This window comes from Dipodomys merriami, unplaced genomic scaffold (genome assembly GCF_024711535.1).
Source record: "Dipodomys merriami isolate MVZ:Mamm:240054 unplaced genomic scaffold, mDipMer1.0.p SCAF_3, whole genome shotgun sequence".
NCBI classification, from domain to species: domain Eukaryota; kingdom Metazoa; phylum Chordata; class Mammalia; order Rodentia; family Heteromyidae; genus Dipodomys; species Dipodomys merriami.
The window spans coordinates 112,928,371-112,952,472 of NW_027204492.1; the positions used below are offsets into that span (position 1 = coordinate 112,928,371).

The following is a 24,102-nucleotide window of genomic DNA, read 5'->3' on the forward strand; positions in this document are numbered from 1 at the left end:
GAGCCACAGCACAACTTCCAGTGTTCTAGTGGTTTATTGGAGATAAGAATCTCATGGACTTTCCTGCCTGGGCTGGCTTTGAACCTCGATCCTCAGATCTCAGCCTTCTGAGTAGGTAGGATTACAGGCGTGAGCCACTGGTGCCAAGCTTAGATCTTTTTTATTGTTTTGTTTTAGTCACAGCTCAAATTTTTATACTGTTTTTCTTATTTTTCTATTTGAAGCAGAATGTGAAGTGTTAAGACTTATGAGATATTAATTGAAAATGTCATGTTGGCTAGAAATCAGGCTCAATAAACATCAAGCCCATTTTCTTTGGGGAGGATGTCTATCAGTTTGCTCTAACTTTTGCAGAACATGCTATTCTTCTTTCCACATGTCTTCCTTGTGTAAATGATTCTGAAGGATTACAACACCTAGACAGGTCCTTTGTCTTTATGGTCCCTAGACAAAGAGGGAGACAAAGAGGGACAAAGCAAAACAGCAAAGTTCTATTGAAGAAAAAAAAAAAGACATGCAGAGCTCCTGCTAGACAGGAGGGTTCCCAGGGAAAGCATCACCTGGGTGCCTGTGCTTGGATTAGTAAGGTTAATTAAGGTTAGTTAAGCTAGTTAGGAGAGAGCTACGTGACTCTCAAGATCATTGGGCAGCCCTCAGGCCATATCAGTGTCCAGATACAATCAGAGGCTCTACGCACCCTGCACAGTTCTCCATGCATCGTTTAGCCCCACTGATTAGATGTTCTTTCTGTTCCTATATACACCTTCCAGGGCCCATCAGCCCACTACTCCTATGCAAGTCTTCTAGGGCCAATGGGGTATGACATGATGTCTGGGGCCTGGCATGAACAACTGCTCAAGGCCATGGTGACGGATGCAGAACCTCCATGGGAGGGGGTCTTGGTCCTGAGTGCCCAACCAGGTTCTTTTTCTGCTCTTAGAATAATGCAACCATGATTGACAGTTACCCATCAGTCTGTGTACATCATTTATTTTGCTTTTGTGATGTCCTTGCTCCCAAGAGCTTTATAGACACACTTATTCTTCTACCTGGCAGACAGACGTACTCTTTGCCTCCAACCAGTATTTTTATTGTATTTCTATTATAACATTTACCACTCTCTCTTATCATAGACATTTGCAAGTGCCTTCATCTTGTTTGGGGGGTGTGGCTGATTGGCAGATTTTATTTTCTTCATTGTGCTTTTCCTATAGACAGTAGACTCTTCTTTATGCATGTCACTTACTTCCACTTCAAAATTATCAAAGGGATGTTATTTACATATGAATGCACAAAGAACTGAATTTCCCGGGAAGATGATACACTTGATTCACATCTTTTCTATTTAGGTCATTTAATACTACACTTGGCACTGATTATTGTCATATCATTCTAGGTATAATCAGAAATCAGTGTATATAAGTATTTTTGTCTAATTTTAATACATTTTAAGAAAATATTCTAAAGACATACTTTGAGGCCCACATTCAGGCACTACACTATTATTAGAATTACCTCATAATCCTGTTGCAACTATCAACTACTAGAAATTAGTCTCAAATAGATATTATTCCTTAAGATATTATTCCTATAAGTGGAAGCATGTACCCCTATGAGATTGTGAACCTTTGATGGGCAGACTCCTAATTTATTTACTTTTTTAGTGCTTGGGCCAGAGGTTAGAATGAGAGTGGAAAAATGGCTTGGCTAAGCAATCAGGGAAAATGGCCTCTCCTATAGAGTTTCTGCATCCATCACCATGACCTTGAGCAGTTCTGGTTGCAGACCCCAGAAGTCACATCACCATGGCCTTGCTTAGTAGTGCATGGCAGCCACTGGGCATCACATCATGGACCATTGCTCCTGAAAGACTTGAGAAGTGAAGTGATTGGAGCCCACAAGGATAGGCTAGAATAGGCACCCAGTCAGAGGGACTAAACCACACAGTGCAGGCTGTGTGGAGCCTCTGATTGGGTCTGGGCCCACTGGCTATCCAATGATCTGGCCAGGCAGTAGCTGTCCTAGAACACCTTATTAATCCCTGCACAATGCACCTCAGGTGGTACCCTCTCTTAGTACTCCTCCTATCTAGCAGGAGCTCTGCTTCTCATTTTTTGTCAATAAATCTTTGCTGTTGTACTTCTTCTTCTGTGTCCATGGACTCGTTCTTTGAGACCATAGAGACAGTACATTTGATTTAGGTGTTGCAGTCTTTCAATATCAGGAGCACCAATGTTTAATGCCGTAGTGGTATCAAAATACAGACATGGAAGTATTTAACAATCTTTGGAGGCTTGAGGAGGGCATCAGAAAAAAGCTGAAGTCTTCAGGAACCAATAGGCATGCTTTACTTTGAAAAGGAATAACAATAATGGTGGCAGGGATGGTGCTCAGAAAGGAGTTTGTTCATGAAAGTGCATGGCAGAATTGGAAAATTTCAAGTACTAACTTTAAAAAGTGGATATTCTTCAGGCCAGTCATGATTTTTTGGCCTGTTAGCCAAGCACCACCACAGCTACTTGAACCAGTTTGAATAGGAGTAGAGATTTCAAGTCAGATCTTAGATTTTTTTCTCCTCACTTCAGAACTTCAGATAAAATACCAGTCGGGCAGTCAAATTTAAATTTCAAAAGTACATTGTTTTTACAGAACTGAATATTGTTTTTAGGGAAGCCTTTAATATCAGGGGCATACTAATATTAAAAAATGTTTTTCTGAAATTCATGCCTCACATTTTAATTTGTTTTGATTAGCTTTTGCTTTTTATTTGTTTATTTTGTTTCATCTGACATTGCCAGAATGGTAAGAACCAGTACCATTCGGCTGAGGAACGAATCCTCTCAGATAAAACGCCACTCAATCTCTGGCTTCCTCTTGGCTTCCGTAGCCTTCACAACCGAAATCTCTCCAATCAGAAGACAGGTGGGCGAGAAAACGCTTCCTGAAAAGCGACGCCGTAACTAGGAAACCACGCTGCGCATGCTCCCGGCCTTCCGCAGCGTTCGGGAGACTCGCGCTAGCGGTCGCTAAAGCTACCTCCCGCACTGAAGGGTGGGGTTGATTGAGTGCCGCTCTCGCACGTGACCCAAATTCCTCTTTCTCATTGGCTGTCTCGGGGGTGCGGAATTCGGGCGCGGACGCTCGGGATTGGTGCTTTAAAGCAGCGGGGAGGGACTCTGGTTACAGCCGCGGGAGGTCCGGACACTGGCGGCCATGGGACTTGCCGGTAAGTCTTCCTTTGGCCTCTTCTCTCCGGCAGTCTTGGCCCTTGAGGGGGGTTTGTGGAGTTCCACTAGGGCCCTGGAAGGCTATGGGTGTGTGAAGATGGCCCGGCTTGAGGACCGGAAGTCGGGTTGGAGCGTCTCGGTAGTCGAGTGCGGCCGGAGCCGGTTCGTTGGCTGAAGTTAGTGAAGCGAAGGACTAGGGCCTCTGGGACCCCGGGCTCCCAACTGCGGTCGACTTTTTGACCTTATTCGTTCTCCCTTTGGGCGTGGGCCAGACCTTGCCTATCCCAGATAGGGTCGCTGACTGACCGGGGTTTGCTTCCTCTCCCTGGCCCTAAGCGCTCTCCAGCTACCTCTGTGCGGGTGAAGCCCTGACCGCCTAGGGATTGGGTATGCTGGTGGTCTTGACCCTCAGCCCCAGTGCTTGCTTCCTGTGGTTCCTTCCCGACGTTCCTTGACAGCCTCTACTCCTATAATGACAGCTTGGAACTCTTGGGCCGTGACTGAGAATTTTAAGACTTTTTTTTTTTTCTGACACTTAGCCACGTGAAGTGGCAGGGTGGAGTTCTAGGACAGAAAATTCGTTCAACTTGGCTGCTTTCCCATTAGTAAAGTGCACAACAGATTCATTAGATCTCTTAAGCCTATCTTCAGTTTTAAAGTTTAAACTTAGGTGATTTTGTTGTAGATTGGGTGATTTTGCTGTAGATTGGAACTGTTAGCAATGATAATAGGATGGTTGGCAGGCTTGTCACAGCATTAGAAGGTAATGACAAATTTTTTTCAATAATTACGTTTGATTCATTACTTTCCTTTTTTTGTTATCTTTTATCTGTTAAAGCTAAATAAAAACTGGTCACTGGAGGCTCACGCCTGTATTCTTAGCTACTCAGGAGACAGATCTAAGCCAGCTGGGACAGGAAAGTCTGGGAGATTCCTATCTGTGAGACTCCTATTTCCAATTAACTATCAAAAAAGCTGGAAGTGGAGCTGTGGTTCAAGTTGTTGAGCACGATTCTTGAGCAAAAAAGCTAAGGGACAGTGCCTGGGTCCTGAGTTCAGGCTCCAGGACCCATACAAAAACAAACACAACCTAACTAAATAGAATTGGAAATAAAAGTGAAAAACCACTGCAAGACAATGTTAAGCAACTTAAAAATGCAAACTTCAGTTATCTCAATATTCAGTACATTTGAATCAATAAACATTTATGGTGTATTTTTGACTATACCTGAAATGTAGATGGAATTGTTAGATTTGATAGTTAATATTGTGCACACACAGTTAATTTGTATTTTCTGAATTTTCAGGTGCAATTTGAAACTAAGAGCTTAAGGATGGCTTCTCATTGTATAGTTAAGTTTCTCCAAAAGCCTCTTTAGTGAAAAGTCTTGAGTGTGGAATGAGGATTTCACATTGGTGGGACTTCATTGGACCTATTTGATAAGCGTTTCTCATTTGAGATGTAGGAAATGGCCCCAAATCTAGCCCATCTTGAGTTTAGGCTTCATTTTCTAACTCTTCATTGAAAAGAGGAACATTCCTGGAGAAAAGACGTACTTAATTACAAGAAAGGTTAAGAAAAAAGTGAAAGGAGTGGATGGAATGTCACTGTCCTTAAATAAGGAATGAGTAAAAGCTCTGTGTGACACTTGAAATCAAGTTGTTCTCCAGGTATACTTTAGTGTAAACCATAAAGCTAATGCTATCAGAACTGGTGTGGGTGTGGGTGTGTATTGGTTTTCTTGGTCACAGCCAGTACTTTTACTTGAGCCATGCCTCTAGTCTGGCTTTTTGCCGGTTAATTGAAAATAGAGTCTGTCAGACTTTTCTACCCTGGCTGGCTTTGAACTACAATCCTCTGCTCTCATCCTCCTCCTCAATAGCTTGGATTACTTGTGTGAGCCACCAGCACCCCAGCTAGAAGAAAATTATTAGATTAATTGAATCAGTGGTTAACTCTAGAGCAGGAATCAACGAACTTTCTGTAAAGGGCCAGATGGCAAATATTTTATTCTCTGTGGATCATGTGGTCTCTGTGGAAGCCAATGTAGCACAAAAGTAGGCATTCACACAAATGAATGAATGGGCAAGCCTGTGCTCCTAAAGTATATTACAAAACTAGGTAGTGGACCAGTATAATTACATTCAAATTCTAGCCTGTTTGAGTTATCTCTATATGATAAAATTCTCCCTAACAGTGGTATAAAATAGTAGCCATTGTATTATTTTTCATTATCCTGGACTCTTTTAGGTGACAGTGATTGTGCTAGTCTTGCTAGTGGGGCCTAAGGAGGCTGTATTTAGCTAGTAGTTTGCTTAGAGACTGGATTCAGGTAAGAATATGGGGATGGCTGGGCCTCTGGATCTCTCCATGTTATCTGAGTAATTTACCTTCTACAGTGTCTCTCTCTTCTAGCATATTAGCTAGATTTGTTTAGGGTCGCCCAAGGCCAAAGATTTGCACATTATTTCTACTATATTCTTTGGGTTATTCCAGGTCCTAATGTAAAGTGGAGTCCCAGCTGTGGCAGCCCACAGCTGTAATCCCAGAACTCAAAAGACAAGCAGGAGAATGCCAACCTTTGCTACATAGCTAGACCTTGTCTTAAAAAAAAAAAAAAAAAAAAGGAGGGGAGGAGCCGGCACTGGTGGCTCAAGCCTGTAATCCTAGCTATTCAGGAGGCTGAGATCTGAGGATCATGGTTCAAAGCCAGCCCAGGAGGGAAAGTCTGTGAGACTCTTATCTCCAATAAAACCACCAGAAAACTGGAAGTGGCACTGTGGCTCAAGTGTTAGGGTGCTAACCTTGAGCTGAAGAGCTCAGGGACAGCAATCAAGCCTAGTGTTCAAGCCCCATGGCCGACAAAAAAAAAAAAAAAGGGAGGGGGGATTTGAAAATGCAAGGGTCAGGAGTGATCACTAACAAAACAGACAAGTCTTTCTAACATTCTTAAGTGTATTCCAGAAAAAATTTGCCGGACGCTAGTGTCTCATGAATGTAATCCTAGCTATTCAGGAGGCTGAGAACTGAGGATTGCGGTTCAAAGACAGCCTGGGTAGGAAAGTCCAAGAGACACTTATCTCCAATTAACCACCAGAAAACCAGAAGTGGGTCTAGGGCTCAAAGTGGTAGAGCACTAGCCTTGAGCTGAAGAGCTCAGGGACAGCGCCCAGGCCCAGAGTTCAAGCCCCACAACTGTTAAAAAAAGAAAAAGAAAAAAATTTAACACACACTGTTTGATATATAGTGAATATTTAATAAAGTGACAATAGTATAGGGGAAATATGCACATATTGTATATGCACATACTGTAGTATAAGATTAAAACTTATTTGTATTAGTACTTTTAGAGCTAAATTAAGCCATTGTAAAATCTAGTTTTGTTGTGTGATATGTGATAAATGTCAAACAAGTGAATTCATTATATGCTTGTTTTTTATTTCTTGGGAAAAGCCAACAAATTTACTTTAACACTGAATATTATTTTTTTGTATGTGTGCTGTTACTGGGCTTGAACTCAGGGTATCATGCTCTCACTTGGCTTTTATACTCAAGGCTGATGTTCTACCAGTTGAGCCACACCTTCACTTGCAGGTTTGCTGGTTAACTGGAGATAAGTCTCCTGGGTTTGTATGTCTGGGCTGGCTTCAAACTGGGATCCTTAGATTTCAGCCTTCTGAGTAGCTTTTGTTAGAGGTGTGAACCACTAGTGCCTGGCTAAAACTTTTTAAGTGGCAGCTGGGTTATAACTATTCTTATAAGTGGCAAGCAAAGACTTTAATAGAAAGAAAGAGAAAGAAATTACACCCTTATGGCAAATGGTGGGCTCCAGGTAGATGACTAAAGAGAAAATCTGTGGTTGAAAATTTGTTGTCTAAGCCAGGTGCCGGTGGCTCACACCTGGAATCCTAGCTACTCAGGAGGCTGAGATCTGAGAATCGTGGTTCAAAAGCAGTCGTGGTTCAAAAGCAGTCAGGGCGGGAAAGTCTGTGAGCCTCTTATCTCCAATTAACCATCAGAAAACCAGAAGTGGTGCTGTGGCTCAAGTGGTAGAGCGCTGGCCTTGAGCTGAAGAGCTCAGGGACAGCACCCAGGCCCAGATTTCAAGCCCCACGACTGACCAAAAAAAAATGTTTTTTAGGATTTGGAGTGCTGTCATGGTAATGACAGAGGGGTTATCTTAGGGAAGTGAGAGATCATGACTTGGCAGAGTTCTGAGAAGGGATCTGCGCATGTGACCAGGTTGCCATCCGGTGCTGTTCAGTGATATGTATGAGATGCAGTGCATATGCATTAAGTCTTAAGGAGTTTGTTGGGCAGGATCTGGACTATGGAATGTGCTGTTTCTCTGGAGCTAAGATCTTGTTTTTCTGTCTTTCAGGTAACAGAGGACACATTTCTTAATTGGCTTGCTCTAAGAACTGATGCCTAAACCATCTCAGCATGGCCTTTAGAGAAGGAGGTGGACATGACCTGCCTCACTCATCCACACCCCCCACACTTAGCCCTGAAAGCCTTTCCTCCCATAGTACCCGTAAACATAGTATATGCATGGTGTCTGACTTTTTTTACCCAAATATGGGAGGCGTGGAAAGCCACATTTACCAGCTCTCTCAGTGCCTAATTGAAAGAGGGCACAAGGTCATAATTGTCACCCATGCTTATGGAGATCGCAAAGGCATCCGTTACCTCACTAATGGCCTCAAAGTTTATTACTTGCCTCTGAAAGTCATGTATAACCAATCTACAGCCACGACCCTCTTTCACAGTCTGCCATTGCTCAGGTACATTTTTGTTCGGGAGAGAATTACAATAATCCATTCCCATAGTTCTTTTTCTGCCATGGCCCACGATGCTCTCTTCCATGCCAAGACAATGGGGCTACAGACAGTCTTTACGGATCATTCCCTTTTTGGATTTGCTGATGTCAGCTCGGTGCTTACAAACAAGCTTCTAACTGTGTCTCTTTGTGACACAAACCACATCATTTGTGTCTCTTACACTAGTAAGGAAAATACTGTACTAAGAGCAGCACTGAATCCTGAAATCGTGTCCGTCATTCCTAATGCTGTAGATCCTACTGACTTCACTCCAGACCCATTTAGGAGGCATAGTAGTATAATAACTATTGTTGTTGTCAGCAGACTTGTTTACAGAAAAGGTAATGAAACAATAGCTATATTTGCATTATAGACTCTTTTTTCCTTGTAGAAAAAGCTGTTGAATACTTGCATACAATGATTTTGTTTTATGATTTTATAATTGCTTCTACCTTAATTATAGCAAAGAAAGGTCAAATTTCTCCTACATCCAAGAAGAGGAATTTTTAGAACGATGATGAATGCTGCCCCACGACCTTTGGTGTTTTGATGGTTACTAAGAAAGTAAAAGCAATGCCCTGATACTATTTAATTGATAAGAATTTTAGGAAAATTAAAACAACCTGGCACGTGTGGTAAGAAGTAAAGGACAGGGCCTTTTCTTTCTGATTGCAAAAATAATGTGTTTTCATTGGAAATGTTTTTAAGACGAAGCAAAGCACAAAAATGAATAAGAAAAGCAGCTGTTGATGAATGTTTTTATTTTATAACTTTTGCATCTATCTAATATATGTATATATTACACATAGTATCCAAACCAGTGGACTTGTGTGCACTATTGTTTAATAGTGTGCTTGTTTCATTAAATTGTGTATAAGACGTTACTCATGTAATGGCAGATAAGTGGTGAAGGAAAGAGGATTAGGTGGCCCTGGTTAGAGCCTGATTGTCCCATTGAGTGGTCAAAGACAAGTTACTCAACTCTGTATCTCAAGTTTTTCATTTGCTTTAATTTAGGCAACACTGGGAACTTCCTGAAGGGTCAGTGATGGTTCCCATAAAGTACATCACATTGGTTCTACTCAACAAGTTCTTGTCATTAATCCTGAGAATAGTTTTAGTACCTCTGCAGCGTTAATGAACACTATGAGAATGGTGTGCAACACCATAAAATTTGTGTTTAACAGTCTTTCTTTAAAACAGTCTTCCAGATGCTATTTGGAACAATAGCATCTGAAAGTTGGATGCTAGCCACATCGCTTGTGTCTCATACAATAAGGAAAATACTAAGAGCAGCACTGCATTCCGTCATTCCTAATGCTGTAGATCCTACCGACTTTGCCCAGACCCATTTAGGAAGCATAATAGTATTATAACTATTAGTATAAAAAAATACAGAATCTTAAAGATTTGAACTTACCATTCAAGTGTTCTTACTAACACACACTGAATTATCAGTAATTTGATGTAGAGCTTTGGGCTTTGAGTTCTGGTTTAATTGATTTTGGCTATATCATCTTGCACAATTGCCATCACCAAACTTAATGCTTTGTCCTTTTGGGTTTCTTTTAAATGAGAGGAAAACCTAAGGCGGTCAACAATGTACTGGAATTTTAAATTTGCTTTCATTTGTACTCAGGGCTCTCCTTGTGTGAAGAACTTTTTTCTGCGACCTTATTGGAGTTGGCAGCTTTTGTAAAAACTCGTGCTCTCAGTTTATGTGAGTTTTTAAAGTTAATCTTAGTTCAGTGACAAGTAAAACTGGCATCTAAGGCTTCTGACAGTTGCCTCTAACTCTTGGTGATTGTGAAGTTCATTGGTATGCCATAGAGGCTATTCTCAGTATATAGTTCACTTTTGGAAAGGTTGGTCCAACAGTTCATTTAAGTGAAGGTTGGTAGATTGTACTGTATTTGCTGGAGTGAAAGCAGTGGTATGTTTCTATTCTTTAATCAAAAGAAGCGAATGGACTGTTTTTCTTTTTTTTTCTGGATCCCTCTTGGGATATTGGTGATGTGTTTGTTGTAGCTTAGAAATTTTGCCTAATCTATTTTTGTCAAGTAGGTTACTTTTTGTTTGGTGCTTGTGCTAGGGCTTGAACTCAGGGCCTAGGCACTCTCCCTTATCCCTTTCCTTCAAGGATGGTGCTCTACTACTTGAACCACTTTCCTGCCTAGATTAGCGTCAAGCTATGATTCTCAAATCTCAGCCTTCTGAGTAGCTAGGATTACAGACATGAGCTGCCTGTGCCTGGTTTTGCTTAGTTTTATGAGGTAAGAATGTGCTTGCAGTGATCAAGGATAAACATTTACCACTCATACAAATGCTGAACTGTTCTGTTTACTAATGTGATGCTTTAACTAGCTGGGCTAAGCACCAATGGAATGAAGGTATGGCCTTTTTCTGCTCTCAATTCACAAACTCCACAAATACCTATTAAATCTTCTCCGAATGCCAGGTACCTTACAGAATAACCAGGTTTCAAAAAGACCCATTGGAGTGGAGTAAAAAAGAGAGAATAAACCAAATTCTCCTAGTTGAGTTTTCCTGGTTGGCTTCTGCATCCTCTCTCAGTCAAGGTTTCCTGGTATTTTGTGTATGTGCAGGCACATCCTGCTTCTTGGTAATAGTGGTGATGACAACTTAATGTTTGTATTCTGCAGTTAGTAGAACTTATGCATGCTATAGTACTTGTTCCACCTTCGAGCCCACTAGAAAAGGAGGGAACAAGAAAGGAGGAGGAAAGGAAGAAAAAGAAATAGATGCAAAGAATTGTAAGCAACCATCCAGTTTATCTGGAAATTCAATTGATTTCTAATAGACTTGAAACAAAGATAGCTAAGGTTTTAAGAAGCCTTCATAATTTAGAAAAGCTAAATGTGAATTTATTTCTAGTATTTGCAATCATTTTGAAAATGCCAGCAGAGTTTGAGTAATGAATTCTACTTTGAATTATTTAATGAAAATGACCTTATATGTATCATTCTTCTACCATCTGTTTTAGAAAGAATCAATCTACCAATTTGGGGAAAGAGTGATGTAAGAAATGCAATTTAAGTGTGTGTATACTTGTTAAAAATTAATCTTAGTTCTGGCTGAATTACTTTGTTTACTTTTGAATGTATGATTTATAATGTTGATGAACTAAATTCTCAGTGTCAATATTGCTGTTGCTTTGGATAGTCACTTTTTCAAATTGGAAGGGTGTGCTTTATCTTCTTTATATTTCTTGAGGTCGCATTTACAAGTTATAAGAAAAATCATTTTAATTTTTTTTTTAGAGGAACCAGTATTCATCCTTTTATCCTAGGGATGATAGTGAGCTGACAGTTGAGTTCCTGCTGCTCTGAGTTATTCCCATTCTGGGGAAATGGGCGAATGCTGGTTTGAATCACTATTTAAATTATGCTAATACTGTAGTATTCATTGCAAAATTTTCTGTACAAACTGTATTTTGAACAAAGTAGAGGCAGCAGTTAGACTTTGTTGCATAGCCCTTTCCTATGGCAGGAAATAGAATTATAGACTAATAGAAATTTTATAGCAGAGAAAAACTTTGGACTTCAGGTACATAGGTCTCTGCATTTAGTAGATCCAGGAGACTTTACCAAGATTAAAGGGTTCACTGGTTAATAAAACAGAACAAAAAAGGCTTAGGACAACACCTAGATTTGTAGTGAGACGCTGTGTACTTTGGAGAAAACCAGTGAAACCTTAGACCTCTTTAGGTATCTGTTCTAGAAATAGGTAATGTGTACAAGTGAATAACTTAAAAACAAGTATGTTGAAAGAGAATTGTTTGGGTACGTGGAAGATACATAATACTTGACAATGTATATCAAGTTTGTATCTTCAAAAACTGTAATTCAAACTGGTGGCCCATGGCTGCATCTTAGCACTTTGAGGCCAGCTTGGGCTTTATAGTAAAATTCTGTCTCAAAAAAAGTTGCAGCTGTTAAGGGTCACTGGCATTTTGTAGATGATCCTACTCTTCCAGGAAAAGTTTTAATAGAGATGATTTGTCTGCTTAAAAGAGGGCAGAACTGATGACGCTGATTCTTTTTTAAACAAGTGAGTGCATTCTTCTTAATTCTAATATTTTTTAAAAAGTTTAAATATTAATATTGCTAACATTCAGCTTTATGTTTTTAGGGACCGATTTGCTTAGTGGCATAATACCTGAACTCTGTCAGAAATATCCAGATTTAAATTTCATAATTGGAGGAGAGGGACCAAAGAGAATCATTCTGGAAGAAGTACGGGAAAGATACCAGCTGCATGACAGGTATCAGTGGCTTACATACTATCAGAGGTGAAAAGATAGCAGTTGTCTATAGTTAGTTTTACTTCATGTTTTCCCTTAGATATGTTGTTTCTCCTACACATAAGGGAGATGAAAATAGAATTCAGGTGAGAGCACTTAAAAGAATTCACATTTTTTTCCATTATCCCAGCGTTTATTTGACTTTGGGGAACAGTTAGAGGAAGAACGGTGAAAGGCACTAAACAACCTACCCATTTAATTTAAAAAGTTTACGAACTTCATGCCATATAGAGTTGTGATTTAAATAGCATGCACATATCTATAAATTGCTGTATGCTACATGTTTGGCCAGGTCTTCATAATGTGGATAACACTTGAAGGTGTGAAGTGTCAATTTTAAAAGGCCCATTTTCCTGTTCAGAAATGATACTTTAACATTAATCATGAAAGTATATCAATATTTTCATTAACTGCAAATTAGTTTTGGAGAAGGTGAAATCTGGCATATGTAACAACAGTTAGACCTATGTGGCCAGTCACCACTGGCTCATGCTTGTAATCCTAGCCACTCAGAATGCTGAGATCTGAGGATCCCCGATTGAAGCCAGCTTAGGCAGAAAAATTTGTGAGACTCTTATTGCCAATTACACAGCAAAAGCCAGAAGTAGAACTATGGCTCAGGTGCTAGGGCACCAGCCTTGAGCAAAAAGCTAAGTGATAGTGCCCAGGCCCTGGCTTCAAGCCCCAGTACCAGTACATTCACACAAAATGAAGAAATAATTGTATATATTTTAATTCTCTTATAATAGTGTCTGATGCTAATCTTTTCAGGTGGAATATGTTGGGCATCAGTAAAAGCTTAGGATAATATAAATAGGAAATTGGATTTGGAAATTAAATGTCTTTTGTAGAATGATTTTTCACATCTTTCCTTGCCTCTCATTTGAAAAAAAAAAAACAGGGTACGTCTTTTGGGAGCTTTAGAGCACAAGGATGTTAGAAACGTCTTAGTTCAAGGACACATTTTTCTTAATACCTCCCTTACTGAAGCATTCTGCATGGCGATTGTGGAAGCAGCCAGTTGTGGTTTACAGGTAAAAAGGGCTTACATGGTTGGGGTTCTGTATTTGAATTTTGAAATAAAATCGTGACACCCACACTAATTTTTCAACTTGGTCTCATTGATTTCCTTGAGGTATGATTATGGTGGATCATGTGTTCATTTGTTTGTTGGTATTTTTTCTTTTGAAGGTCGTAAGTACCAAGGTTGGTGGAATTCCTGAGGTGCTCCCAGAAAATCTTATTATTTTATGTGAGCCTTCAGTCAAATCTCTGTGTGAAGGGTTGGAAAAAGCTATTTTCCAGCTGAAGTCAGGCACATTGCTGTCTCCAGAACAGATCCATAACATAGTGAAGACTTTCTACACCTGGAGGAATGTTGCAGAGAGAACGGAAAAAGTATGTGACATGCTGAGGAATGATTGTGTCTCAACTCCCATTTGATTTTTCATACACACATTGTTTTCTCTCCTCTAAAAGTTGGGTATTTCCTGTTACTTGTGTTTACATAGTACTGGGAGGTTTTAAACTCAGTGCCTTATGCTTGCTAGACAGGCACTCTACCACTTGAGTCATGCCCATCCCTTTTAGCTTTAGCTATTTTTCAGAAAGGATCTCGTACTTTTTTGTTCATGTTAGTCTGGGACTGTGGTCCTCCTACCTGTGTGTCCTTTATACTGGGATTGCAGGATTGAGCTACCAGGCCTGGCAGCCTTTGAATTTTGGATTTAGTTTATAAGTTTTCTTCCAAATAAAAAGAAATCAATCATGGATTACTTTTGGCACATACATTAGGCTAATGTTTCTAGTCAAACTCTTGTACATGACATCTTAAACTAGTAATACAGTCTAGTCCCCTCATTAAATTGGGTATTAGGAAGTTATAAAATTGTCTAGAAAGCATAGCATTTAGAAGCAAAACTGGTATTAAAATCTGCCCTTAAATTTTGTTGAGGCTGTTTATAATTCTAGAACATACAGGCCCATTAATAAATACGTGGAAGCTGGGCATTAGTGTTTCATGCCTGAAATCCTAGCTACTCAGGAGGCTAAGATCTTAGGATCCCAGGTTTGAAGCCATCCCAGGCAGGAAAGTCTGAGACATCTCCAATTAACCACTAGAAAACTGGAAGTGGCCCTGTGACTCAAAGAGCTAGAGTGCTCGCCTTGAGCGAAAGAATTCAGGTATAGTGCCCAGGCCCTGTGTTCAAGACCCATGACTGATAACACATAAATAAATACATGGTATTGGTTATTGCAGTAACTTTATAACTTGTAAGTATTTAATTCAAGCTATTTGTCAAAACTCTGGAGGCACTTTTGCTAACTACCATGCCTTTCTGAGAAAAATGTTTTTTTGCATCTTTGAGTTGAGTGAGACCAGGTTAGAATTCAAAATGTCTGTGAAAAAAGTATGAATGTGATCATAAATAAAAAGCAGTAATAGATGATTTTCAAAAGGACATGTACAGATATAGATTTCCTGTATGGCAGGAAAGTGAGGTTGTAGAAAATGCTGCTTGATTTTGGCTTAGAGACCTCATTCTTTCTCCCTCATTCTCATCCTTTAGTTCCTTCTTTTTCGGCCTCATGCCTCTTGTCACTACATAACAAGCTGAATTAAAATAAGTCAGTTACTCTTAGTACATAGGAATCTTGAACAGAAAGACAGTCACATGGAGCCTGGAGAAGGCTGTAGTTTAGAATAATGTATTATACTACCAGTCTATTCAGTGGAGGAATGAGTTTCTAGCCTAGAGTAGGAATCAAGTTAGAGCCGAGGAGAGAATCTCGTGTGTGTGTGTGTGTGTGTGTGTGTGTGTGTGTGTGTGTGTGTGTGTGTGTGTGTGTGTGTGTGTGTGTGTGTGTGTGTGTGTGTGTGTGTGTGTGTGTGTGTGTGTGTGTGTGTGTGTGTGTGTGTGTGTGTGTGTGTGTGTGTGTGTGTGTGTGTGTGTGTGTCTGTTTCTCGGTCTTTTTTTTTTTATTATTGTGAGAATTCCGTACAGAGGAGTTACAATTACATGGGCAAGATAACAAGTACATTTTCTTTCTTTTTTTTTGGGGGGGGGGGTCCGGTCGTGGGGCCTGAACTCTGGGCCTGGGCACTGTCCCTCAGCTCTTCAGCTCAAGGCTAGCACTCTACCACTTAAGCCACAGCGCCACTTCTGGCTTTTTTCTTTTTGCTTATGTGGTGCTGAGGAATCGAACCCAGGGCCTCAGGCATGCAAGGCAAGCGCTCTACCACTGAGCCACCTTCCCAGCCCCAACGAGTACATTTTCTTTACTGTAGACTTACTTATTAAAAAGTTCCAGTACACATGATGAACCTATATTTGAATTTAAGTTCAAAAGCTTCTTATCTAAAAATGAAGATACAATATTTCCATTAAAAAGGGGGATTTGGGGGGCAAATTATTATTTTTTTCTTGGTTGTGGGGCTTGAACTCGGCCTGGGTGCTGTCCCAGAGGCTCTGTGTGCTCAAGACTAGCACTCTACCACTTGAGCCACAGTGCCCCTTCAGGTTTTTAGTGGTTAATTGGAGATAAGAGTCTCAGGGGACTTTCCTGTCCCGGCTGACTTCGAACTGCCATCCTCAGATCTGAGCCTTCAGAGTAGCTGGGATTATAGGTGTGAGCCTCTGACACCCAGCTGAGGCAAATTATTTTTGACCACAGTGTCTATGAGAGACTGACTATTAAGAAGTCTTCTAGTGTCTCTTCCCATATGCAATAAGTAGCTAAACTTCCTTTGGAATTTCGATTCTAGCACTGATTACCTGTGGGGATGCATGTCAGAATCAACTGGGTAGGCTCTTCAGCCTCTGTAAACTCCATCTTCCTATCTCCTTGTCTTTCCAACCACTCTCGAGATTCTGGTGTAACACTTGAGGAATAGGGGTCAAAATTGGATTATTATTTCCTTAAGTATTGGGTAGACAGGGTTCTTTTGGTGATAATACCCTGGATTAAAAGTTAAGTAGGATTTTTATAGCCATTTCTTTTCTCTTAGTTGTGTTTTAAAGCAATAGTTTAAAGTACTAGTAAAAAATTTTTGATTGGATATTCTGGCAGTTTATCGTTTATATTTTGAAAACAGTAAATCGTCAATGGTAACAAATCATCACTTTCTGTTCATAGTAGTCCATTATTATATCTCTTAAAATGCACAGGTTAGTTAGAGTTGGTCTTAAACTCTAGGGCATTTTGGTCTTTTTCAACTCCTCTTAGTTTAATGTGTTACTTAGAAAATTGACAAACTTAAATTGGAGTTCATGCTGTAAGCATAATTCATCAGGCTCCACATGATCTTCAACATCATTCTGATTCACAATGTTTGTATCTTAAATATCTTCAGGGTAGAAGAACTAGATGAAAATATCCTGTACCTTTCAGAGGTCACTGATCTACAGAATTTGCAGTGCATGCTGAAACTTCCTTGAATTCAGAAGGAGATAGTCTATAAGCCTAACATGAGACTCAGCAGCACAAGTAATCTTCAAATACTATTAAAAAGAAACAACAGCAATGCTGGTCCATTTGATGTGTTGTAAGCAAGTAGGATTAAAGACTTCCGTTTTTTAATATTTTAGAGTCTTGTGCTCAGCAGGTCATCTGCCAATTTTCAGCAGTAAGCTTGATTTTTTTGCCCAACATTTGACCTATATTGTCATGTTTGGGCATTCTCTCCTTTTTGTGTGTAATGTATGAAGTGTTTCTGTATAGTTTGAGCCTCCATGTTCAGTAGCATCTCCCCAGAAGCCAAATAGATTGTAGCCATCTTATTGTGCGTGATTGTGCTGGTGACAGTTTTCTTTGCTCATTCAATCTATTTGGGTTTTTTTTTTGTTGTTGTTGTTGTTTTTTGCCAGTCCTGGGTCTTGAACTCAGGGCCTGGGCACTGTCCCTGAGCTTCTTTTGCTCAAGGCTAGCACTCTACCACTTGAGCCACAGCACCATTCTGGCTTTTTCTGTTTATGTGGTACTGAGGAATTGAACCCAGGGCTTCATGCATGCTAGGCAAGCACTCTACCACTAAGCCACATTCCCAGACCCATTCAAACCATTTGGAAAGGCCAGTTTTGCTCGAGCACGGCTGAAGTTAACTACTGAATTAAATATGACCCCTGTAATGGTGATCTGACAAGCCAGTCAGACTTTGCTATTCTAGTACTTGGCTGTAATAGATGGAAATCTCTAAGGGGAGAAGAACTGTAGCTTATATAGCATACCAAGTAGCCCAGGTTTTTTTTTCTTTTGCCCAGAATAAGGTATTGTGATAAGCATTGAGCTAAATGGCAGTGATTAGCATGGTTAAGTTCAATAAGGGTATCATTATTATAATGACAACAGCAAACATGAGTGAGTTATGTCTGCATGTATTTCTCAGACACTTATGGACATTTGTCATAGGAGTGTGATGGCTCAGAGCACTCATGTTTGGCCTTCTCTCCTCCAGGTATATGAGAGGGTGGCAGGAGAAGCTGTGTTTCCAATGGACAAGCGACTGGGCAGGCTCATCACCCACTGCGGCCCAGTAACAGGCTACATTTTTGCATTGCTGGCTGTATTCAACTATCTCTTCCTCATTGTCCTGAGATGGATAACTCCGGATTCTATCATTGATGTTGCAGTAAATGCCACTGGACCAGGGGGAGCATGGACTCACCAGTTTCCTCTCAGTAAAGAAGGGAGTGAGAGAGAGAAGGAGTCTAAAACCAGGTAGAAGACAGCCTGGCTCTTACAATTGTACACATTTGTAATACTTCTATTAAGATGGTTGAAAATAACCTTGTTTTTGTTTGTTTGTTTATCCGTTTTCCACTTAATTTTGTCAGTTATGCTACCTCTATATCACTCAATGTTTTATTTTGAGGAAAGATAAAACCATATGCAATTCCTGAGTGTTGAAACTCCTTGCACTTCTTTAGAATTTAGGAGAAACTAGTTAAGCCACTCAGGTATGACAAATTTCAGAGTACTGAAATCCCTCTAGCAGAGATGTTTTAACCTTCTATTTTGGGAGCTTTGGGTGCTGAAGGGCCAAACGTTTCTGGGCATTTTTTGGCCAGTTTTTTAATGTTCTACCATTAATTATAGACATTTACCAGATGTTTACAAGTTTTCTTTAGAGAGGTACAACAATTATGTGAACTACTTTTTAAAGTCATGTTCATATACATTAATTAGACATTTTGATTATGCTCCTAAACATTTATTGGGGCCACTCAGTAAGTGTTACATCCAACTGGTAGGTTTCTTGAGTAAGGTGGTGTGTTGGCAGTGTGTATTAAGCACCTGCTTTGTGTAATATGTTGAGCTAGATGGTTCCTGCCATGAAGGACCAGGGATGCATTTGTTCTTTATTATTGGAATGGCTTACTTCATTGTAGTCACAGTTGACACGAAATGGTAAAATATCCAACATGCCAAAAATGTTCATGCTTGAAATGCCAGGAGTACTCCTTTCATCCTGTTGTATCCTTTCTCCTAGGTAGAGCTTTTGTCTTTAGTGGTATTTCTGAAGAGAATTTTGTTTTTGTAAATTTTAGGGACCGATATCACTGTTGATAGTGCAGGAAATTCCTGCACCTGTTTCAGTGCGTAATTTAGGCCTTTTAAACTGCCTTCGTGTTTTCTGAACAGAATGTACGAGGTGTGCCATCTCAAAACCAGCTGCTACCCCGTCCTTTTGATATCTGTCACTACCCTCCACTGTGGCCTAGCTGATGTCTGCTAAGTATTGTCAGTGTGCAAAAAAAAAAAAAAGGTGTTACTCTAGAATGCTTCATTTATAGTGAACTGAGTGTGAAAATGTTAGGAACACAGTCTCTGTGGTTGGATATTTGTTATGGTGTTTCCCAGAGCCATGGGTTTTTGAACCCCAGGTTATCTACATGGTGTGTATTAGTAATCTTTTCAAATCTAGAATAATTTTTTGAGCAGAAGACTGTGAAGGCACCGGATTGATTCTGTCAGTATTATGATTCTCTACAAGATTTTTTCTAAACAGCAGCATTCACAAAGTTTTTGACTTTTTCAAAAGTATCTTAACATACCTATTCCCTGGTTGCCACTGATAGGAAAGAGATGCAATTGTGTTTTGTTTATATGAAAACACAAATGCAATAGTGCAACTTTTAGGGATTCTTTTGCTGCAGAAAAATGGACTGATAAGAAACCATTCAGTCCCATTAGAATTTTTATGTATTGACACTAACATTCAAATAGTGACATAAACAGTGCCAATATTCATGGTAGGGTGAGAAATGGTTAACATTTGGTTTTATTTATTCTATTTAGCAGTTTTTAGAAGCACACTGTTTATCTTCTCTCGTTAACTTTTTCCAAATTGTCGTTTAATTCTTTAACAGTGTCATTTATTTAAGGTGAAAATTAATTGCGCTTGCATGTAAGATGTGTGATTTACACATTAAAATTATTTTTCTTAGAATAAATGGTGGAAGTCTTACAGAGATATTTTTCAGGCTTCCTGGATACCTTAGCTGTAACTGTCAGTGTTGCACTGGTCAGTATGTGGAAACACATTGTTCTACCCTTGTACTTAATGTTTATTTAAGTGAACTGAACATTGATGAGGGGTTTATTAAAAATATATTGTATTTCTTTTGATGTTACAAACAGTTGTACATATACAAAATTGGTTTGTTGAAACTTGCTTCATGACCAGAAATAAAGACGAGAATGACATTTTGACAGTTTTTGAGTTGGTCTTATTCTGTGGACAGAATATTAGTTTCTAGTGAAAGGACATCCCCCTCCTTTGTCCCTTCATTTTTTTCAGTATAATTTAATGTGTTGCTTGATCTGTTAGTAAAATGCAAATATCCTTCAGATGAAAAGCCTCGGTCATTTTTTATTTCAAGAATATATATTTTGTAACTAAAGAAATAACCAAGTTTCATTAGATATTTATTTCCTGGTCCAAAGTAGTCCTTGTTTCTTATTGCAGTAGAGTTATCACATAAGACAGATGATTAATACATGATTATACTTTGTACCTTGCTAGATATTCTAAGAGAAATTGGATTTTGACTTTATTTACAGATATCCAGCTTTCTTAGTCCCTTGGTTAGCAACCATTATTCCTAGGTTTTGATTTCACTTACACCAGAATTTATTTTTAACATAGGTCTGGCATGTGCTTTGCTTTGGCAAGGTATTTTTTTGGGTGTGTGGGGCTTGAACTCTGGGCCTGGGCACTGTCCCTGAGCTCTTCAGCTCAAGGCTAGTGCTCTACCGCTTGAGCCACAGCGCCACTACCAGACTTCCAGTTTTCTAGTGGTTTATTGGAGATAAGAGTCTCACAGACTTTCCTGCCCGGGCTAGCTTTGAACGGTGATCCTCAGATCTCAGCCTCCTGATTAGCTAGGATTACAGGCATGAGCCACCAGTGCCCCCCGCTGGTGTGTTTTTTTTTTTTTAATCTCTTGTAGTTCTGGGAGTTAACTCACTGCCTTGCAGAGGCTAGATGGGCATTCTACCACTTGAGCTATGCCCCAATCTTTTTGTTTTTATTTGGCATTTGAGATAGGGTCTCACTAACTTTGCTTTGAATTCATAACCCTCCTGCCTCCACTTCCTTAGTAACTGGGATTATGGAGATGGTCACTTTTTGAGATACATTGAAGGGGCTCTGTCCCTTCATTCCCAAAAGAATGTTACTAAATGCCCAAAATATACACAGTTATGCAAATTAAAGCCCAATGTAGAGTTTGATTTGTATTCTACAGTATTATATTCTACAGTATTCTAGTCTTCATCATTTATATTAATCTGTGGCTCAGTAGGTTTAACTGGGAGTAGGGAGGGGATTTTTCCCCCAAGGAAGATCTATCTGTATCTGGAACTGGATGAGTGTGGTATTGGTATTGAGTAGATACATATCAGGGTTGCTGCTAAGCATTTTACAGTGTTGATACTTCCCTACAACAGAATTATCTGGCCCCAAATGTCAATAGTGCTGGATGCTGAGAAGCTCAGGTACTATTGATTTTTTTATCTGTGAAAAATACTATTAGACAACTATGCTGATAACATCAGTAACCTTTCTCATGTCCATCTGAAATATAATGTTCAAACATAAAGATGGTATCTCACAAATACCCTTGATACCCATCTAAAGCAACTTTTTGGTATGTATAACATAGGATAGCCATATTTCAAATGAAAACTAAGACCAAAGAATGATTGAATAGTATAAAGCAATTTGTATCACTGATCAACATGAGCTAATAGTCACCCTTTTACAGTATAATTGAAGAATGATAATAAAAAGGTAAGATATTTGCATTTATGTGTTTTCCTAAATTGGTGTTCTACTAGATAAGCCTGGTAAAGAAACTTTACATGCATGCACATACCTATAATCCCAGCTACTTAGGAGACTGAGACCCGAGGGTTGTGGTTCAAAGTCAGCCCCAGAAGACAAATCCTCAAGATTCCTATCTCCAAATAAGCTGGAACCAGAGGAATGGCTCAAGTGCCAATCTTGAGCAAAAAGGCCAAGCGGTGGAGGCCTTGAGATCAAGATCCATTTCAGGCATAAAAAAAAAAGGAAAGGAAGGAAGGAAGGAAAAATGGAAGGAAGGACTGGGTGCTTTTGGCTCAGGCCTGTAATCCTAGCTACTCAGGAGGCTGAGATCTGAGGATCACAGTTCAAAGCCAGCCCAGGCCGGAAAGTCCGTGAGACTCTTATCTCCAATAAACCACTCAGAAAACCAAAAGCTGCGCTGTGGCTCAAGTGGTAGAGCACTAGCCTTGAGCTGGAATGCTGAGGGACAGTGCCCAGGCCCAGAGTTCAGGCCCTACCACCAACCAAAGGAAAAAAAAGGAAGGAAGGAAGGAAGAGAGAAAGTAAAGAGGAAAGAAAGAAACTTCATAGGTTATCTGTCCCTTGTGTGTAGAAACAGTCTTTATAGTGCTTCAATACTGTGAAATAGGCAGACTATCTCATGGCTCACACTATTTCCATGTGTCAGCCTTCTTTTAAAAATTATCTTTAAATAGTTTTACAAAGGGGGTTCACTTCAACATGTCAGTTAATGAGTAAAATGCATCATTCTCTCCTATTTCTCCCAACACCACCCACCCCCCTCAACCTGTCCCATTTTCACATATGTACATTTGAGTATTATAACTGCATTTGTCTACCCTTCCTCTCTCCATTTGTCTCTTCTTACCCCCCGCCCCCTCAACTCCTCAATCAGCCATCTTTTTTTGAATGTGTGCTGGTCCCAGGGGCTTGAATGAGAGGCCTAGGTGCTTCCTCCCTGAGCTGCTTTTTGCAGAAGGCTAAGGCTCTACTGGTGAGCTGCAGCTCCACTCCCAGCTTTTTCTGAGTAATCTGATTTGAGATAAGAGTTTCATGGACTTTCCTGCTTGAGCTGGCTTCAAACTTGGATCCTCAGATATCAGCCTCCTGAGTAGGATTACAGGCAGGATCTACTAGTGTCTGGCTTTCATTAGCCTTTTTAATAGTTGATAAAACAGTTTTCAGGTAGATGTAGTCATTCCAGTTTGCCTGAGTGTAGAAGCTCCCATATTTTTGTATGAAATGTTAGGATTTGTTTAGTTTGCACTCACAATTTTCCTTTGGCCTACATTTCATTAAAATTTTCAAAGTTTGGAAAATTTAATATAGCCAAGAATGAAAGAAGAGACATCTACTGGTGAGGAAGAGTAAAGATTCATTAATTTCACTTACGTTGGCCCACTGGTAAGAGAATATTGTCCATCTAGGGGAAATATGATTTATGGAATCTTTGGCTGTTTCATCCACTTTGTTATCACTCTGCTATGATCGAGGATAGCCCACATTTTCCCGAGAGCCACCATCTTTACCGATGTTTGAAAATGAAAGCCAGTGATTGATTGGGAAGGATCCTAGCTGTGGGACCTTGTCATGGATGAAACTGTCACAGGAAGTCCTTCTAATACCTTCTGTGTCCCTCACCCTCTCACTTGGGAGGGGAATCAAGCCTTTTATTAGATGCTGCCTAGAATAATACTTTATTTTGCCAGTCCTGGGGCTTGAAATAGGGCCTGGGCACTCTCCCAAGCTCCTTTTACTTAAGACTAGCACTCTACCACATGAGCCACAGCACTACTTCTGGCTTTTTCTGCACTTAAGTGGAGAGAAAAGTCTAATGGACTTTCTTGCCCTAGCTGGCTTCAAACCGCAATCCTCACTCACATCTCAGCCTTCTATGGAGCTAGGATTATAGGCGTGAGCCACCAGTGACTGGATACTAAATAATATTTTTAACTGGTCATATTTTAGAATTGGGCTCAATCTTTCATAAGCCTCACAGTGAAGAGAGAATATATTTCCCACAACGAATTCTGGGTATAGTAAAACTTGTTTGTATGGATGCCAAAGAACTTGCTTTGTTCCTATGCATTCAGAAATATGTTTCATTTTATTTTTCTAACCCTGCCTTTTAAAATATACCCAAAATAGGGGTTTTAGAAGTTTTTTTTTTTTTTAAAAAAGGTTAAGATGTGAACACAATTTGTTGATTAGTACTGAAATATAGTTTAGAACTACCGAGTGTTTCTAAGCTAGAAGGAAAGGATAACATTGCAATGGTTGTCAACACTTTCAGCTGCCAAATCAGAGTTAGATTAGAACCTACAAACTGAGTTCTTGGTAACAGGAGCACTGACTGTTGCGAGGTTTAAAATAGATGTCATATGATACCAATTATAACT

General features: G+C 39.8%; 1 protein-coding gene across 2 annotated transcripts; it reads left to right on the forward strand.

The window, feature by feature from the left end:
* The first annotated feature begins 3,170 nt into the window (after positions 1-3,170).
* On the forward strand, positions 3,171-20,079 carry Piga (phosphatidylinositol glycan anchor biosynthesis class A). Of its 2 annotated transcripts, none has more exons than XM_070040835.1 (6): positions 3,171-3,226; positions 7,610-8,389; positions 12,201-12,333; positions 13,274-13,406; positions 13,564-13,770; positions 17,828-20,079. In XM_070040835.1, exons 2-6 carry the CDS (start codon positions 7,672-7,674, stop codon positions 18,092-18,094), a joined length of 1,458 nt encoding a protein of 485 aa, XP_069896936.1. In that variant the 5' UTR covers positions 3,171-3,226; positions 7,610-7,671; the 3' UTR covers positions 18,095-20,079. The 2 variants fall into 2 exon arrangements, with proteins under 2 accessions (XP_069896936.1, XP_069896937.1); XM_070040836.1 differs by lacking the exon at positions 3,171-3,226 and adding an exon at positions 3,604-3,990.
* The last annotated feature ends 4,023 nt before the right edge of the window (positions 20,080-24,102 follow it).